The 20,809-nt window shown below is 41.2% G+C and overlaps 1 protein-coding gene across 3 annotated transcripts in view; it reads right to left on the bottom strand.

Annotated features, from left to right (window-relative positions):
- The window catches only part of GLRX3 (glutaredoxin 3), a 197,430-nt gene that overhangs the window by 57,110 nt on the left and 119,511 nt on the right, over window positions 1-20,809 (bottom strand). For all 3 annotated transcript variants that reach the window (XM_029609995.1, XM_029609996.1, XM_029609998.1), the window contains one exon: window positions 5,132-5,189. In XM_029609995.1, coding sequence (XP_029465855.1) covers window positions 5,132-5,189 — 58 coding nt within the window. The remainder of the gene's footprint in view (window positions 1-5,131; window positions 5,190-20,809) is intronic.

Consider the following 20,809-nt stretch of genomic DNA (forward strand, 5'->3'; position numbering starts at 1 on the left):
GCCAATGTTTATGCTTTATCCTATTTTCTTCTGAAGGATCCTTCTTCCAATATTTGAATGAAGATCTTTTGGCTAAAATAGCCTCTTTCACCTCACCTTTTAACCATGCCAGTAATTCGTTTTGCCTTCCTTCCACCTTTCTTAATGCATGGAATACATCTGGTCTGTGCTTCTAGGATGGAATTTTTCAATGATGTCCACACCTGTTGCACCTTTCATTTTTTTTCTATTTTTCTCATTTTATCAAAATTTCCCTTTAGAAAGTTTTGCACTAGAGCTGTGGATTTACATACTGCCCCCTTTCCAGTCTTTAATTCAAATTTGATCATATTATGATCACTATTGCCAAGCGGCCCCACCATTGTTACCTCTCTCACTAAATTCTGTGCGCCATTGAGAATTAGATCTAAAATTGCTTCCTCTCTCGTCTGTTTCTGAACCAATAGCTCCATAAATCTGTCTTTTATTCCATCCAGGAACTTTCTCTCTCTAGCATGCCCTGTTTCACTTACCCAGTCAATACTGGGGTAATTTAAATCTCCCATTATTACTGCACTATTAGTTTGGTTAGCTTCCCTAATTTCTCTTAGCATTTCACTGTCCATCTCACAATTTTGGCCAGGTGGATGGTAGAATAAGAACATAAGAAATTGCCATGTTGGGTCAGACCAAGGGTCCATCAAGCCCAGCATCCTGTTTCCAACAGAGGCCAAACAAGAACCTGGCAAGTACCCAAACACTAAGATCATCCCATGCTACTGATGCCAGTAATAGCCAGTAATAGCATTCCTTAAGTCAACTTGATTAATAGCAGTTAATGGACTTCTCCTCCAAGAACTTATCCAAACCTTTTTTAAACTCAGCTACACTAACTGTACTAACCACATCCTCTGGCAACAAATTCCAGAGCTTAATTGTGTGTTGAGTGAAAAATAATTTTCTCCGATTAGTCTTAAATGTGCTACTTGCTAACTTCATAGAGTGCCCCCTAGTTCTTCTATTATCCGAAAGTGTAAATAACCGATTCACATCTACTCGTTCACGACCTCTCAAGATTTTAAAGACCTCTGTGATATTTCCCCCTCAGCTATCTCTTCTCCAAGCTGAACAGCCCTAACCTCTTTAGCTTTTCCTCATAGGGGAGCTTTTCCATCCCCTTTATCATTTTGGTCCCCCTTCTCTGTACCTTCTCCAGTACAACTATATCTTTTTTTAGATGCGGTGACCAGAACTGTACACAGTACTCAAGGTACACTATCACTATTCTCTTCCCCAACACACAAGGGATTTCTACCCATAAAGATTCGATTGTACATTTAGTCTCATGCAGGATCTTTATCCTGTTGGACTCTATGCCATCCCGGACATAAAGTGCCACTCCACTACCAAGATGTTCCTCTATCATTGTGATATAATTTGTACCCCGATATAGCACTATCCCATTGGGTATCCTCTTTATACCATGTCTCTGATATGCCAATTAAGTCTATGTCATCATTCACTGCTATATACTCTAATTCTCCCATCTTACTTCTTAGACTTCTGGCATTAGCATACAAACATTTCAAAATGTGTTTTTTGATTGTATTAACATTCTGCTTTTCATTCAGGGATAAATTGGAATCTTTTAACTCAGGTGAGTTTTTAATAACTGGCATTTGGACTACTTTTGTTATTAGCAGAACCTCTCTGTTGGGATCTCCTAACTAATGCTTCATTAGTATCCCTTGAAGATACCTCCCTCCAAACCATGCGCTGCTGAGCGACTGTCTGCTTTCTCCTTCGTTCTAGTTTAAAAGCTAATCTCTCTCTTTTTTAAAGGTTAGCACCAGCAGCCTGGTTTCACCCTGATTAAGGTGGAGCCCCCTCCCTTCGGAAAAGACTCCCCAGTTCCTTACAAAACTGAATCCATCTTCTTTGCACCATCGTCTCATCCACGCATTGAGACTCCGGAGCTCTGTCTGCCTCTGGGGACCTTCGCATGGAATAGGGAGCATTTCAGAGAATGCTACCCTGGAAGTTCTGGATTTCAGGTTTCTACATAAGAGCCTAAATTTGGCTTCTAGAACCTCCCTCCCACATTTTCCTATGTCGTTGGTGCCCACATGTACCACAACAGCCGGCTTCTCCCCAGCACTGTCTAAAATCCTATCTAGGTGACGTGTGAGGTCATCATTTCAGTGGATGATTTGGAGAAGTATCCTGTATTTGTTTTGATTATGCTGAGAACTTACATGTCTAAGTTTACTCTGGATCAACGGTTTATGTAAAACCTCAGCCTCCCCCCCAATAGAAAGGTTCTCCGGCATACATACTGGGATACCAGTTATGCTCTCCCTGGCCCATTCAAAACTGCATTACAGGTTTGGCTGGGATTCAGGCTGTGGTTTTTGGTCTCTGTCTGGGACAAAGTGAGGTCTCTATTGCTAGTAGGGGACGCAGCTTCATCTCTGAGGATAGAAATGTCTCCTTGGTGCCCCATCCGGGTACCTCCTGGCCAAGGAGAGTGCATCTAGAGTAGCACTGGAGAGGATTTGAAGCATCACTGCGGTATTATTTGAATCACTGCTTCTTTGACCTTACCTCCTATGAGATTCTCCCTCACTGTACAGCACATCAGTAAGAGCATCTTGATGGAGAGACATCCATCACAGGTCTGAGGCCTGCAACCAGGTGAGTTTGTGGACATCAACCACCACTGCAAAAACTCAATGTCAATTCAAAAATATCAAAGGTCAAGCAGGCCATGTTTTTTTCCCATACTGCATCTCTTTTGTCCACTAGTAACTCAAGGGTGTCACACTGCTTTTGAGAGAACTTCTCTGAAAACCCTTTTCAATCTCTCAGAATGTCTCATATTTACTAGTATATGAGTGTGTTATGCAGGCACATGGCAGGAGGCTATGCAGGCATTAAGCATAGCCCCTGGATAAATCTTCCTCCCAAGGGTATGAAGGGTAAGATGGTGCCCTTGGGGAGGGACTAAGGAGAGAGTTGTAGTCCTTTTGGCCTTCTTGAGGGTTGATGGATTTCACACCACTGTCTGGTGTGGTAGCTGCTGTTGATCATCGAATCTGGGAGCCTTCTGAACATAATATATCATGCCCACTTTCTTAATCATAGGAGCTGCAGATCAGGGAGTTTCCCACATTCTCATCTGGGTCTACTGAAGGATCTCATGGATGGATACTGCCATAATATTCTTCAGTGGGTCCATGAACTGGTGGATATAAAACATCTTGGCCCTAGACTCTTTCTGAAAGGCATCTGGCATTCTCTTCAAAGGAGAGGTCTTCATGAGGAGACAGTCTCCTGTCGAACAGAGAGGTTGGACAAGCCCTCAGGATCCATATCCGTATCCCCATGAATATTTAAAATCCAAATTTAACAAGTATATTAGCAGCAGGAACCAGATCTCATCTGGTTAAAAGACAAGGCCTCAGAGAAGATAGCACTGGTCTGTTGGGGACTAGAACCTGATGAACTCTTGCTCGCTGCTGATGTTTCCTCCCCTCATGTGCTAGAAATTATCACTGATGTAACAGCCTCTGGAACCTTCTGTCCACCTTCTATTTGAAAATTCCTAATTCAAGGACAGACTGTGATGCAGGAGAGGAGGCCACATCTTTCTGGGACATCACATGTGAATTGGTGATTGACATCTGAAACCTTGAAGAATGATTTGATTCCTGGCACTGTAGTGAGAATGAACTCTCCTCCACAGAAAAACATTTTTGGGGATTCATAGCAGTCACCAGAATGTCCCTGTTCCCTGCATCGTGCAAATACAGAGAATGACATTGATGCTTCTTAGCCTATGTTTGATGTACCATCATTAGAAATGCGCAATGCAAGCACCAAGGAAGCAGAACCCTGTATTTTCTTCAGGTGAAAGGAAGCAGACAACGGCCTATCTCCTCGGTCCTTCCTGGTGTTAAGGGGAATCTATGCTTCCCCAATATCGATGCATTGCTAGTGGTAGGTGCAGCTCCTGGATCCCTTGATGTTAATGGATCAAGGCTTAAGTCTCCCAAACAGCTTCTCCATAAGCTCCAGTTGGGAGCAATGTTCCCTAGGGGTCATAGTTCCACACAGGGTGCAACCAGAGATGCTGTGGTTGACCTCTAGGCAAATCAGTCATCTATCACTGAGATCCATGATAAACCTAATGTGTTTAAACAAGGAGCACTTGTTGAAGCTGCTGGCCTTCCTCTCTGAGCCATCAGGTGAAAAAAATCAATGAGGCAAAATCAAAATTCGATACTGGGCAATAACCTCGATTGATGCCACCTCAATACACTGTTGCCAGCACACTGCGCAGCCAACAAAGGAAAAAAAAAAAAAGCAAACTTAAAACCATTGAAAAGCCTACCTAGGAAGACTAAAGGGTAAAATGCAACCATGGAGCCTTGCACGTAGCAGCTCCTGCAGATTTTAGGTGAAAAACTTCTCCGCAGCAACTGAGGTGAAGAATAGTGACTTGCAGGCTCTGCAGAAAAAAACAGAACTGAGGGCCCATGTGGGACGCAGTGATATGGGTCAGGCAGCATATGCCTGATGGGATATCCATAGCTTCAAGCAGCTTTGAAAGTCGAACTACAGTGCCAGGCATCATCTGATGATGTCATCCACATGTGAGAACAGAGATCCTGCTTGTCCTTTGAGAATATAATCATAATTATAACCCACACGGACCAACACCCCATGGTTGCGTCCCCTTTCCGCCGCACAAAGGAACTGTTTCCCTGCTAACTGTGCTCCTATATAACTTGCCTAATAGACTCCACTGTGTAAAATTGTATATATTTACCACATAAGCAATTGCTCTCTGATTACATGCACTGCTCTCCAGTTAGAAATCGTTAATCTATCCCTTTTTTCTAACAGACCAGTTCCACTTTCCCTGTTGTAATGTAACTTGCACGTTCAGTGTTAATTGGTTTACACCTAGTTTATTGTAAACCGGTACGATAAGACCTTATTTAATACACAAATGAACCAATAAAGAACTAGATTCGTAATTTTCCTGATTGCACTAGAAAAAAGAAGATTTTAAGCATCCCCCTGCTGTATTCGAGATAAAGAAAAGGTTCCCCAAGTTAAATCTATGTTTTAGATATTTTAAACTTACCTGTTTATTTCCTTTCAAAAAGAGCATCACGGTTGCTTTGTGTGTCAGCATTTTGAGTCTGAAGTGGAAGCACAGTATCAGATTAATTTACTCACTAAAGTACATATACAATGGTTCCTGCTTATGAATAAACTGAGGACAGCTTAATTTGCTATAAAGGGGATTTTGTTGTAACAGAACTTAGTTGCTGTAATAACTACGACACAAAACTGACTCTGGGGACATGAATTCCATTTGTTATAACCAAAAGTTGTTTAAAAGGAGTCCAGTAGCAGCCTAATGGTTAGAGCAGAAGGATGAGTACCAGGGAAGTTGGGAGTTCAAATCCTGCTTCTTGCACTGGGGCGCTTCTTGTAGCCTTGGGCAAGTCACTTCATCCTCTATCTCAGGTACAAACTCAGAGACCAATGTACTGACCCGTACTATTTACCATGTGGTAGCAGTCATTTAACAAAATTTTACTAAGGATGCAAATGAGCTCATTTGCTTCTGTGGCAAAATTTTGTGCAAAATGTTCCATGCATTCCTAGCCATGGCAATGCATGATCCTGTGCTGCCCTCAAAAGACACCCCAGGCTTTTGGGTAAGCTTGGCAGGGAAAAGGGGGGGCAAACTTTTTTTGCTAACTTTTTTTTTTTTTTTTTTTTTTAGATACAAGGGGATGGGGGCTTCTAAAGCCCCCACCATTGCAGCACTTTTTGACTCAAGGGGCTAGGAGCCTATGACGGTAGGTCTTATTTGGGGAGGGGCCCCTAACACAGCTTGTGTACTACTTTGTGCAAAATCCAGCTTTCCCTCTCCACCTAGGTCCACAAGAAAAACAAAACTACTTTTATTTGAAGTTTTTCCTTTGATTGTGAAAACGGGCATGAGAAGCCTTTTTCACATGCCCATTTTCACAAATCTCCCCAGAGGGGATTTAAACTTTAACAGTCTACATGCAAAAGTTTACTACAGCAACATTTTTTTTTTTGCAAAGTTTTGCACATAATGCCTAGATTATAGCACTTTTGCACACTGCTTGCCATTTTGCAACATTTTCTTGCAAAAAATCATTTTGCAAAAAATATTTGTACTTCAGTATACCAGCATCTTAGATTGTAACCAGCATCTTAGAGTGTAAGCCCGCTGGGGTACGAACCAACTTACTGTACCCAACCATAACTTGCTTTGAAAATCTAAAATCTAAATACAAAGTGTTTTGTTATACAGAAGAACTAATAATCTCTATTCTCTTACACATATATAAGCAAAGTATCTAACCTTAACCCCCTGGATACATATCCTAGTAAAATTTTGACAATATCTAACACACAGAAATAAACTGAAGTTACTTTAAATAAAATACAATTTTGAGACCAAGTCCAATACGCATTTGACATTTCTTGTAATGTGCACTTTTCCCTGTGTACATATTGATTTTGATTATTCACAATATTATAGACAGAGGCAAAATAAAAGCTATTTTCGCTCAATACAGTAAAAGAAGTTAATTTATATAGAGTTAAATTCTGCAACAATCTATAAGAACTTATCAAAATTAATGTGTCCTTTTTCTCTATGCAGTTAAATAACAATGCAGCTTTTTCTGTGTGTTCCAACATGGTCTTTTTTTTTTTTTTAATTTAAGACTGCTTTTTGTATTTCTGTATCTGTTTTATTTTACCCATATCATGAGATACAGCAAGACAGTTTTTTCCATGTTTCCTAACTCTTCCAAAAATGTTCTAAGCATCTTTAAGATGATCCACTAAGGGGGTCAATATTCAAAGAACCTAATCAACTAGGTTTTTGGCTAAAAATTCATTTAGATTCACAAAATTTGTCTGGCTAGATTTAAGACTGCTATCTGTGAGGATGAAGGAGCTCAATAAAATGATTACCAGATTTCAGAAAGATTTCTGCAACTGGGGTTAAATGAGCTCTTAAGTCTTCACAGACCCCTTCATCAGATGACCTATACATCAAATTACTTCCAACAAAGGTACTGTGTTCTCTGAAAGCTCTACTCATCTTTTTTGTCGGTCCTTTTAAGAGATATCAAAACCTACAAAGTATTCTCTGAGATCAATATAGCAACTAGAACTCTGTACTATATTTATCTGTGGGGAGTCAGAAAAAGAAGATCAAAAGAAGCACAAAGACTGCAATGCTAAAAAGAGGAACCCAACAATTATTAACACAGGTAATTACTTTTTCACGCTTTGTTGCTATCTTCACTACTCCATTTATTACACTATGAGAAATGTACTAAAGCAGTGCACAAGTGATTGGTGGGAAAAGATTTTTTATATTTTACTTTTCATTAATGGCCATGACAAGAACCATATTCCCAAAGCAATGTCCACTTCTTCTGAATGATAAATATGTGAAGAGAAATGTCAGGTTGTAATTCCAAAGTGTCTTTTAGTGAGTCTCTCTCATTTCGCTCATAAAAAATTATATGTTCCTAATGAATACTAGGATAGAAAGGCACCAGTCTAGCCAGTGCTTGATATGTTACTCTGATAAATTATTTCTTCTGCTAAGGTTGCTATTGATTTTTCAGTGCAATTCACCACTTACAGAGGATGAAGATGGTTCAGCTCTCGATCGCTTTCCAGTTCTATTGATGTAGATTTCAAGTACAAGAATAATCTCATGGTAAGGCATCTCAATTTACTTTTCACTATCTCACCAACGATGTAGCAAAACAGAGACTTCTTAGATGATTTAAGTAAAAGAATGCACAATTTTGTGGAAGACCTGATCTGAGATTTCATATTTCTTTGTTGTATAAGGAATAAACAGAGGATGCCAGTCTCTTTAGTGACTGCTACCATTAGGAGCATCTCGACAGAGGTAGATGCCTCGTATAGAGTCCACACACTTAAATCTTTATGTAGATTTAGAGAATAAGATCAATCTCACCAAGATACTATTTTCATGTTTGTGTTTCTTGTTTTGTTTTTAAAAAATACTTGACTGATGGGATGCAAAGGATAAGATAATTCCCAGGTAATTCAGCTAGATTCAGACAGACAGTTACAGTCTCCTGATTTCTAGTATTATGTGGCTATGCTATACAGTTTTTCAGTAGTACTAGTATTAGTTTAGGGAGTATCCTCTCTTGATTCACTGTTTTTTTTCCTTTAGTTTAGGTTACTTTTAGAGTGGCCTTTTCAGGTCTCAAGCAGCTAAAATAGTCACAATGTTGATTCTGAAGTACTATACTTGACCTTGAATTTCTCCTCCTGGCAAGTATGCCACATTCATATGACATGAAACAGAATTTGTAATGTACGCTCTGTAGAACTACAAGCTGTTAGCAGAAGGTGACAAATTTCTGAGTTTTAAGCAAAGCTTAATGAACAATTTCATAAAAACACTATGCAATAACATATGCAGAAGACATTTTTCAAACCTGGGCAAATTAGCCTGGCTAAAAATTAGCCTCCTCTATCCAGCTAAAAGGATGCATGGGCTTCATAGCATGAGAACTTTCAGCCAAGTTAAAAAGATGCATTCTTACGGGTGTGTTTAGGTAAGGAGTAAAACAGTACATGTGCACATTGAATGCTTAAATGTATGCGTGTTGTTATGACCCTGCTCGGCCACTGACACAAATTAGTAGGTGCAAAGTATGTGGCCATTTTCAGTACATATACATTTTAGCCATTAATTTTCAAAGAAAAACAATATGGATGCTTTCCTTTTCAAAACTTCCTGCCGGCTGCTGATGATGGAAGCTGGCTGAACTCCATGGACCCCCTTCTGATTACTTGTAAAAGCCTGCTAATACCACGGTTGCACTAAATATAGATTTTTTTCACATGGAGTAACTGATTAACGCTTGTTATAAGGAAGCGGCAAGATATGAGTGGGAAATCTGCTAGAACACTTGAGAAAGGCCATCAGCTTCAATCTAAAATGGCTGCAGGCTCCCCCCCCCCAGAGCTGAGATGGAAAAAGTGATTGCGATAGTAAGGATCATTTCTTCTGATACTATTTCCAAAAGTGTTTCAACTGTATTGGAAGATCGGCTATCTAAAATACAATCTACGATCGACTAGAATAAAGAACTAGAAATACAGGCTCAGCGACTAATGGAAGTAGAACAGCGGGTGTCTGCACAAGAAGACCACGTAGTCAGAGTAGAGAAGCAAATCCTGGCCTTACAGAAAGAGCATGCAGCACTGAGAAAATGGAGGACCAAGAAAACAGAAATTGAAGAAACAACTTACGAGTTATAGGAATGCCGGAGACATTGAAAGAGTGAACTGTCTCTTTTGTTGAAAAATGGCTGCCGGAGGCGATTGGCCTAGACGTCTCGGTGAGTCCAGTTATCTCAGAGAGCTCATCGTGTGGGGCCAATTAGAGAGAACAATCGTCTGAGACCAGTAGTTGCCCTTATTCTTAATTGGGCGGATAAAACAAAGATTTTAACAGCATGTCGGGCTAAAGGAGTAGTGGAATATGACTGGGCCAGAATCCTGTTATTTAATGATTACCCAGCAAGGGTGGCAACCTAATGTAAGAAAAACTGGCTACCATGTACACAAGCCAAAACTACCCCAAAACATTTAATCACAAAAAGCATGCAAAGGCGCCACCGCGGTCTGACCCCAACCCCCCCCCAAACAGCACCAGAGGCAGGAACGGCAGTCGGATTGCTCGACATATACCGGGGGGGGGGGGGAGGGAGGGAGGAATCCCTACTCAGCTCCCCTTCTCAAGAATTAAAACTTTACGTGAGCTCAGCCTGTCCTGGCTGAGTATAAGCACGGTATGCAGCTACAGGGGGAGAGGGTTATATACCTTCACCGCTAGGCTCAACTTCATGCACCTGCCTGCCTTTTACCAGGGGTTTTTTTTTTTTGTTGTTGTTGTTTTTTTGGGTTTTTGTTTTTGTTACAGCTATGCCAGCTAAAAAGCCAGCTACTGGACCAAGGCACTCATCTGAGGGACCATGGAAATTACAACTGAGGGAGGGACCTTAAGGTATCACCACAAGAGAGGGGGGCAAATTAATTTCCTTCTTTTCTCCTAAACTTTAAAGCAATCCCCAAGTAGGGAGATGCACGTCCATCATCTGCTGGAGATGGAGAATACTGGCGGGCTGATGTTACTGCAGGGGTATATATACTATGAGGTCAGCTTTGCTCCATCTCCATCTGCTGGTAGAGGTGCATAGCCCACTGGTTCTGGATTCATCTGTCTAGATGCTAAGAAATTTGAGATAATTCCTGTGACCTGGAAATCTCTGTGGGTATAAACTTCCTTTAGATTGAGGGAGCATAGCCAATCCCCTTTTTTCTATGAAGGAATAGGGGGTGCATGGAAACCATTTTGAACTTTTCCTTTACTAGGTATCTGTTTCAAAGCCCTTAGGTCTAGGATAGGATTGAGTCTCCATGTTTTCTTCAGAATCAGGAAGTACTTGGAATAAAACCCTTACCTTCTTTCCCCTGGTGAAACAGGTTCAACTACATCTGCCTCAGAGAGGAGAGTTCCTTTTGCAGCAGTTCCCAACGTTGAGAAGTAAACCAAGAACTTCTCCGGGTGAGGGTAATCTGTTTCTAAAAGATATAATCTATATCCTTTTTTGATTATGCTGAGAACCCAAGTGTCTGATCTCATCGTGGGCCAAGTTACATAAAAGATTAGCCTTTCCGTGATAGGAAAGTTCTCTGGTATGGATTGTGGGATCCCAGATATGATCTTCTGCATGTAGTTAAAACCGCTCTGGGATAAGAGCGATGTTCCTGCTATTGAGGGGGCAAGGAGGCATAAGGTCCTCCTCAGAAGACAGGACGACCTCCTTGGCACCCCCACTTGAATACCTCCTAGATGTGGAAGGGGAGTCTGGATTGGCAGTTGAGAGGGTCTGAAGAGTAGCACACAGATCCTTAATTTCAGCCACCACTTCCTTGACCTTATCTCCAATATGATTCTCTAATGCATGGCAAATCTGAGTCTTTCCTGGACATGTATTTATATCTATGTAACACACCATTTTCAAAAGGAAAAATTCAGCGGCTCAATCATAACAGCAAAATAATTAAATAAAACCTTAATTCATAACATTCAAATCAAACAAACTTTGGACCTAGCAAGATATCAATTAAAATAAAAGTTATTAAAAAAATTACAAAATTTCAAAACGTTTTCAAAATCATGAAAATTGTATCAATGTTTTCAATTGTAATGTTTTATAACAATTAACCTTGAAAAACTGAATCAAATGCAACATCTTGTCTGAGGTTTAATGCCTGCAGTTATGCAAGTCTACAGGCACTAATACCTACTACAAACTATCTATGCCATTTCAGAAACATCATAGATTGAACAGACCATGCATTTTCAACACTATTTCTTGTCCACTAATAACTCTAGGGCATTATGCATTTCCTGAGAGAGATGCTCCAACACACCCCTCACCTCTTTCAGTATGTTTCGCATATACTGATCCATAAAGAATTAATAGGAAGTTATGTGATCATTCATTAAATAGCTCTCTGATAAATCTTCCTCCCGATTAGGTCAAGAGTATGTACATCCTTACCAGGGGGCATTAAAGAGTAGGTTATCTATTTACAGCATTTGTAAGTCGCTTACTGCAAAAGCTCTAGGTGTCATACAAAGAGGTTAAAACATTCATAATAAATACCAAATAAATTAAACATAACAGTCAAACAGAAATTACCAAAAGACCTCTTGGCCTTTTTGAGAACACATTTGGCTACAACTAACTGATGAGGCAGTTGCTGTTTCTCAAATACGGGAGCCTTCCAGACACTGTATATTGTGTCCGCTTGCTTATTCACTGGTTACATAGAGAGGGGGCTCTCTCACACTGTCCTTATCTCTCCTGCAGAATCTCATGGACCACAATTTCTTTTGTGTAGCCCATGAACTGGAGGATGTCAAGCATTTTTAATATGGACTCTCCTGTATTTATTATGATTTATTATGAATGTTTTACTGTAAATTCTTCTGGAACTTTGGATTTGAGCAATATAGAAGTTTTTAAATAAAGATAAAGGAAATGGTTTATCCTATGTTATTGTTTTTATAAAATTGGCATAGAGGTACTCCATAAAAAACCTACCTATGGGAAAAAGGCATACTACCAGGAGTTCTCAGTTGGCTGTTCCGTCCAAATATGCATCTGGCTAGATAAAGCCTCAGTGAGAATATCTCGTATCTGTTGTCATCTAGAGCCCGATGAATTTCTGCGCTTTGGGGATGCTTCCCCCCACCCCAATGAACTGGAAATGGACACTGGTGCAGCAGTTCTTGATGCCAATGCTTCTAAAGAAACTGGTACTGGGGGACTCTTCCACCTGCTGCTACAAGAGTCTGAAGCAGCACCTAGGTCTTTGTCTGCAAGCCTACTAATGATGTTTATGCCAATACACCGCTGCTTGCAATTCTGCAATCCAACACTACCTGGTTCTTCTCCAAGACCTCCTCAAAAATTGCTGATTCCAATTTCAGCATAAGAAGCTGAAAGAGTGGTCACATCTTCCTGGGACAGACACCTGAATAAGATTGGTGGCTGACATCTTGGCCCTTGAAGATAGTTGTGATTCCTGAGATGGATGCAAAAATGAGCTCCCCTATCTGAAAACACTTTAAGGTGGCAACCCTAAATCCCCTAAACTTCGGCTCCCTGGAATTCCGCATGAACAGGGTCCACAGTCAGTGCTTTTTAGCTTTCATCTGCTGCTCAACTTCAGTACTCCACAATGCCAGTTCCGATTAAGCAGAATTCTTCACTTTCTTCAGATTGGGGGGGGGGGGGGGGGTGTATTATAACATGATCCCTCTTTCCTAGCCTCTGCGTACTCAGTACTGAGGAAAATTGATGCTTCCTTGATTTCAATGCCAAAGTCAATTGGCCTGATGCACTTTTCCCAAAAAGCTTCTCCATGAGTTCCAGTAGAAAGCCACATCCTGTAGGAGTCCTCTTTCTGCATACTCCTTGATGTCAGTTTTCTCCCAGGCAGCACACACATTTATCATGGGGACTCATGACAGACATGATGTGTCTGCACCAAGGGTATTTGTTGAAGCTGCTGACCCTCTTTATTATATCAGTCAAAAAATTAACAAGGTGAAAAACAACTCAATTTTACAAGAGACAATTATACCAATTGATTCACCAGTACTGATGCATATGGTAGATGATGAAAATTACAGAAAATGCAATAAAAAAATTGAAAAAGAAAACCTACCTAGTAAACCTAAGGAGAGAGAAGGGCCCCATGAAAAACATACAAAAAAAAAATTTGAAAATTTCTCTGAATGACAGAAACGTGACATTAATGGCCCTTTAGATAACTATGCAACCAATGCATTTGTAAAATTACATGCATAGTGTACTGCATGTGCATATTTTTATGCACGCAGGGGAGAGGCAATCCAAGGGGTAGAGTTTGGATAGGGTTGGGACTTTATGCATTTTTTTTTTAATTTTAAAAATTCTCTGTGTAAATATCCTCTGCAAACCTACGATCACCAACTAACTATACATATACAATTGCACCAGCTTTGCCAGGATAATTTTCAAAGCGAACGTATGCACATAAGTCCACTTTGAAATTTGGTGTAACTTGTGTACATATTTGCTGGCTTATTTGTGATGTTACAAAATTACCCCCTTAATGACTACCCAATAAAGAACTTTTACCCTTTTTTATGGTTTGCTTGTTTCTTTTGAAATGTTACAAAACAGCAATGCAGCCTTGTTAGCATAGAACAGGAAAGGAGCCCAGAAGCTTTGACAGCAGAAAACAGTAAGCAGGCTATTAAGCTGGTGAAAAAGGTTGATTAAGCAGGAAACCAGCAGAAGTAGAGAGGCTGCTCATTAAGCACGACAACTGCTAGCGAAGGAGTTGCAGGAATATTGTGGGGAAAATTGCTAGCTAAGGTAAAGCAGAAGCTACAAGAACAGGAGAGCTGCTCATTGAGAAGATGAACAGAACAGCTCATTAAGGAGAAGCAGGAAAGAAGGAAGAGAACTAGCTGGGCAGTTTTCTGCTTGTTACACAGAAAGCTTAAGAGCTGCTTGCTGAGCAGAAACCAAGGGAACAAGAGATCTGCTTCACTCATCTCGCACTCTATCACCGTGTACAACTGAAAAAGTCCAATCCAGCCCACAGCAGATGACATAGCTAACCACCCTCAAACCCATTTTCTCCTATTACTCCAAGAGAAGTTTAGAACTTGAACTACTGAAAAACTTTAGTCCGCAGTAAAAGTCTCAGATTAAATCATTTTATACATTAAAAACTGAAGTTTCTTCTTGACCACTGCAACTAACAGAATCAGAAAAAGAAGAGATGTGGAAGGATGGTAAAACAAAGAGAAAAGGAAGAAAATGAGAAAAAGGATAAGATAGGTGGATTTCAGTTGTGGATTGAGGCTTAAGGAGATCCCAGCAAGAATTAACTCCAGTTGGTAAAATTAAGACCAGCCTGTAATTTTTGTCACTATAACATGGATTTGTCCTAATCTTAGCCAATAAGGATGTGGAATTATTCAAAATCAATTCATATTATGGACAATTTTCAAACAGCCCACATAGGTGCAAAATATATGGGTACGTCTACCACATGTATCTAATAGCTTCTCTTTTGAAAAATAATTATCTGGGTAGTGCCTAGGAAACATCATTGGCTTGATTAAGGCTCCAGCCCATAGTTGCAAAAAAATAAAAAAAAAAAAAAAAAAAAGGACAGGCATAAGAAAAGAGCCTTATGACACCTACATTGGTGAAAGATCCTTCAACTTTTAGTTCAGATGTCCAATTTCTTGTTCCCAGTGGTCCAGAACCTTCTAAGTTTAATGGATGAATAATGCAAAGGTGTTTCTCAGTAGGCATATTGCAGAAATTCTTAATAAATAGGTCTTATGAAATTCTGATGGAATCTGGTACCATCAAGATACAAAACGAGCACAGAGGACCAGAAGCAAATTTAATACTTGATGAACCGTAATGTTATGAGAAAAACCAACAGACATAGCAACTCAAGATTCTTTGGAAACAAATTGCTATTAGCTTTCTCAGTGCAGGCTCATAAACAGATTTAGTTGCTCTGGGCAGAGATATTAAGATTGTAGCTGCCTACTGTGGAGCAGGTTTTACACAGATTGGAGGTGTGGCCTAGTGGTTAGACAGGACCAGCGCTAATTTTTTTGCTGCCCTATGTAAACAATTGTTGTCTGATACTCTCTCCCTCCCCCCCCCCCCTCCATTCATTTAGTCTCTATCCCAGACTCACAAAAAAAAAAAAAAAAAAGACCAGCTCCCTCCAGCGATACAAACTCTAAAACCTGACACCTCCCAACCCCTGGGTCTTCACCCCCTTCTTAGGAATCCATGGCTAGTGCAAGGGTATTAGATGCCCTAGGCAAACCTTCTAGCCTTGCACAACCTACCCCTGGCCTGCTCCACACACACACAGTTGAGTTATGCATGTATAACATTTTACATGAAAAATATTAAGGTACAGTATTCTAAGGTAAACATATCACTTATATTTATATGCACTGCTGCATTTCCAACCAGAAATCCCTGTGAAATCCCTCATTCACACATGCAGAACATAATCAGAGCCTCAGAAAATACTGACTAGAACAACCATAAAGTAGAAATACAAACTTGACAAAACCTGAACTGGAAACCACAAGAAGCCAAACATTCTATGCAATGCAACAAAAAAAATAATCACCATTCCTCAAACAAAAACAAGAAATATAATACATACATAATCATAATAATAAAAAAATACTAATTTCAAAAACAGACGACAAATAAAATTGATTAAAAACTCATTCAAATTTTTTAAAATGTCTCAAACATCAATAAAATATTTAAAAATAGACATCAAACAGCAGCCGAAAAAATAAAACTAAAAAGCATTTTAAAAATGCATTCTCTCCATACCTGGGAACTTTTGATTCCTAGTCACTCTGAAATTGTCATGGATTAGTGGGGTACATAAACTTTCTCCTTTCTCTAGATCTCTATCTATAGATATATATACTGTACACACAAGCACAACTCACCACCCCCCCCCCCCCCCTCCACCCAAGGTGTCTCCAGCTCCTCTTTGGTTAGGATCTGCCAGCAGCCCCAGGCCCTCCATTTCATGTCGCCTGCTGGCAGGTTGGGTTCCACCTGCAGCCCCAATCTCTCACACACACACACAATCCAGGCAAGCTCCTATTCATACCCACAACCCCCCCAGACAAGCACATTCACACATCCACATCCACCCAAATCCCAGGCAGTCTCCCATTCACAAACACACTCACCCATCCTAGGAAGGCTCCCATGCATGCATGCATGCATGCGTGTACACACCCCCATCCCAGGCAGGCTCCCATTCACACACCCCAACCATCCCAGGCAGGGTCCTGTTTACTTACACACAAACACACACACACACACACCCAAAGCAGGGTTCACAAACACACATATATGCATCATTTTCAACTTTAATTGCAACCTTTCCTGCAACTCATTCTCCATAAAATATAAAAAGTGTTTTTTTGTTTTTTTACTTTTCTACCTTCAGTTTCGAAGATTTATTTTGTTTGTTGGGGAGAGCAGTCGTTCTGCAGCTCCCCCACTATTCAACATTCATGGTGCTAGCACTTCCTCAAGATGAGCATAAAGGAAGTGCTAACACTGAGTTTTGAATACACAGGGCCAGCACATGAAGAGCTGCAGGACAGGCTTCCTCTTCTGCGCTGGGATTGGCATGCAGGCTTCCTGCTTCTTCTGCCGCTGGTGGGATGGGGTTCGCCAGTGGCCGCACGAGCTTTCTGCTTCTGCCGTCATTGGGATTGGATCTACCAATGGCTAGATAGGTCTCTCCCTGCTTCTGATGCTGGCATCTGGGTGTGCCGCCCTGGGCAACTGCATAATTTGCACACATAGTGGCGCCAGGTCTGAGGTTAGAGTTGCAGGCTGTGACCCAGGGATCAAATCACACTGACATTCCTTGTGAGCTTGAAGTCATTTCACCCTCCTTTGCATTAGGTACAAAATCATGAGTAAATATTTAAAAGTGCTATGTGTGGAAAAACGGCTTGTACGTGCGCACACCAAATTTTAGACACTGGTCATGTAGGCGCATATATCCGCATTCATGTGGAAAAGTACGCATGAACAAGTGAACTTGTTTGGGGCGAATCAGGGCATGGTTTGCAAGTGCATGTGTACTTTGCTATTTTATAAACAACATATGCACGAAAATAAAGAATGTACAAACACTCTCGCACCTACTATTTAACATGCTAATTTCAAACTTGATTTGTCTTTAAGGACCTGGTGTTTGGCATGATGACTCTTCCTGGTGAGTAGAAATGGCAGCTGGTTAGGAGGAGCGGAAAAGGGGGTGGGGATAACTGAGAAATCGTTGTCCTTGCGCTGAAGTGTGTTTGTTTGTAAAGTTTTTTTTTGTCTGGTTTGTCTTAGTCTCATACAAGGTTTTCTTCTGCTCTTTGTGGGAACTTTTCAGTGAATGGTACAATGTATCTGAGAGGTGGTGTGTGTGTATGGTGATGAGGGCAGACTGACCGGGGCAGACTCGGCTGCGGGGGGAAGGGGGGGGGGGGGTGTGAAGAATTAAAAGTTTTAAATGAGTATAATAAAATCTTATGGATACTCCTGGCCCTTTGCAGTGGAACAATCTTCCTGAACCTCTTAGGAAAGAGGTCTGCTTTAAAACTTTTAAGCAAAAGTTAAAGATCCACTTATTTAGCAGGCTTCAATAATATGTTGATTTGCTGCCATTTTATTCTGTTTATAATATTTTTGGTTTCTGGGCCAAACTTTTAATGTTAGTCATGTTTTATTTGTTTTTAAAACATAGATATTTGACTATAAGCTGCTTAGAACTATGGATAACATGGCCCTAAAATGTTTAATAAATATGGTTAAGGAGGGAGAGAGAACAAAGCAGGAGGAGGTATCCATTAGAGAGAATATACAGGACCAGGGAAGTTTTTGGCACGGTCTAAGGAGCAAATCACGTACAGGTTCAGAATCAAGAAGGAAACATTACTATACCTATGCAGCAGTTAGAGCAGGACCCATCCCCTTCTACCTGAAGAGGCCATGCCTTGCCAGTACAGCTCAAGGTCACTACAGACCTGGTCTGTTTTGCCACCAACACCTTCCAGGCATACTGAGGAGTCACAGCTGGAATAATTCAGTCAGCTACCTCCATATCTATAGATCAGTTCTTGGCTGCATTTCTCAGGAAAACATATCACTATCTATTTTTATTTATTTTAAATGATTTATAGCCCACACCCTCCACAGCAGTTTGGGGTGGGGAACAAGGTGACATGCATAATAAAAGATCAAACACACTAACAAACTACAAAACAAAAAGACAAAATTACAATGTTGATGTAGGCTGGGCCTGCAGATGAAAGGCAAATAAGAGAAATTATCAAAAAAGTTTTTTTTTGTTTTTTTTTTAAGGAATGTTTTCAAAGATTTTTAAACAACTTATGAACTATCATGTTACACAATTCAGCAGGCAGGAGTTTAAAAAAAAACAAAATGGGGCCAGCAGTGGAGAAAGCTTTGTTGAACCTCATGCCCCTGTAAGGGCACCAGCAGGCAACCATCCCATCTTGCACAGCTGCAAGAGATTCCACTCCCTCAACATGTGACTGGGATGCAGTACTTTTTTTTTCTAAGCAAAGGTATCACCATTTTCTTGTAAATGCCAAGGGGATCATCATGGATGTAATGCCCAAGTTTCCAGGATCCTGTCACAATGCCTACATCTTTTCACAGTCAGGAATTCATGACCGCTTTCAGAAAGATCTCATCACTAGGGGTTGGCTTCTAGGTAGCTATGCTGCTCTCACTACAACCAGAGAGCAATTTACCTTTGCCCTTTTCTCTCCCAGGTATCTAAGATGGCCTTACCATTTTGGCCCAGGAGACACGCCTCTACCAGGAAATGGCCTCACTGCCTGCCACATTGTGATATCTCACTCTGCTCTTCTCTGCCTCGTCCCCTACAGGAGATATTCACTCAAATCTGGCTCATGAGTCTGCTGGCATATCAACAGGCTGCAGCAGATGTGTGCTAAAAGGTCCTCCACCAGACCAGGACGGTCATACAGAGAACCTTTGTCCTATTAAAAACGTGTTACTGCTGCCTGGACAGAATGGAGGATGTCTTCTCTACAATCCTACAAAGGTCAGATTTTTGTAGCCTTCTGCAGAATGCCTGCCTCCTCCATAGAGACATATGATTTGAGTGAGAAGGAATTGCAAAAGATACATCACCAGACTAACCAACAGGCAGTTGGTTAGTCTGGTGATGTATCTTATTCAAAGATGTATCTTATTCAAAGACATTTTCAATGGTGAAGGTGCATTTACAAGACAATGGTGATACCTATGCTTAGAAAAAAAATGTAATGCTTTCTAAGCCATCCTCTCTTTTTGGGGGGCGATTCCAGTTTCTTGGATTGGGTCAGTCTGGTGCTCCTGCGCAGCGGTGTCTGGTCACTACTCACAACGCCTTCAGAGAACATAGACACTGAGGGTAGGGACAAGGGGTGAAAGCTGCAAGAGGGCTTTGGAGGGGAGGAGTTGCTCCTGAAAACTAATTTTAGGGAGGCCTCTTCAGCAGTTGCACAAGATGAAGCCATCCCTTATCTCCTCTTCAGCAGTCACACAAAAGTCATCTCTATAACAGAAGAGTCCCCACCTGTGCACACAGAGGGGGAAGCCTTCTTTTGTGGCACTGGAGATATTGCTGGAGGATGCATAGATGCAAGTGATGTAGCCATACAAGGCAGAGGTCCCATCATGGGTGGTGATGGACACACTGGGGTAGCCTTCTACCTGACTGGAAATGCAGCAGGTAGAGGAACAATCCAGGATGGTGGTGGAGCAAATTATGAAGGAGGCAGCATCCAGGGACCCGTGAGGCTGCCATGGAGCATTCCACGTAGGTTGTGGTTAGCATGGTGGCAACTTCTGCAGCATCTCCCTCCACACTGCAGTCATTGCCTGCAGTTCCTCTTGCAGCATCAGGCCAAGGTCTTGTATCTCTTACCACACCACTTCTTCAGGTCCTGGATGTCCTGTCTTGGGCCTACAAGCTGGTCTGCCAACATGTGGCTCTTTGCTGGAGTACAAAGAAACTCATCCTCTTTTTTTTTTTTTTTATAACCAGAGAAGCTACCCTCTTTTCCAAGTGTCTGCCTTCTCCCTCATCTACAGCTTTTCTTTGACTTCACGTCCAAGATCTCGCCATTTGTGTGACGTCTTGCACACTCCTGTTTGCTGAAGACTGCATTTGTCCCATCATGCTATCGTTTCATACTCCAAGGACAGGGAGTGGGCTAGATGCTGGAGAGACTGGTTTGGACAGAGCCTGTACAGGGTACCTTCCCCTCGAGATAAGCCCTCAGGTACTAGTGGCTGGCAAGACTTAAGCAGGAGGTACCTTCCTCCGAGGGCAGGAACTGAAGGACATCCATTAAGATAGGGCTGAACTGCAAGGAAATGAAAGGCACCCACAAAACAAAGAAGAGACTGGGAGTGCCCGAAAAGACTGGGGCAAACAGACAAAACAGAAAAGAGACTGGAAGACCCCAGATTAGGACCATACACAGATAAAACACCATACACAGATAAAACAGGAC

Source organism: Rhinatrema bivittatum, chromosome 7 (genome assembly GCF_901001135.1).
Source record: "Rhinatrema bivittatum chromosome 7, aRhiBiv1.1, whole genome shotgun sequence".
Classification (NCBI taxonomy): Eukaryota; Metazoa; Chordata; class Amphibia; order Gymnophiona; family Rhinatrematidae; genus Rhinatrema; species Rhinatrema bivittatum.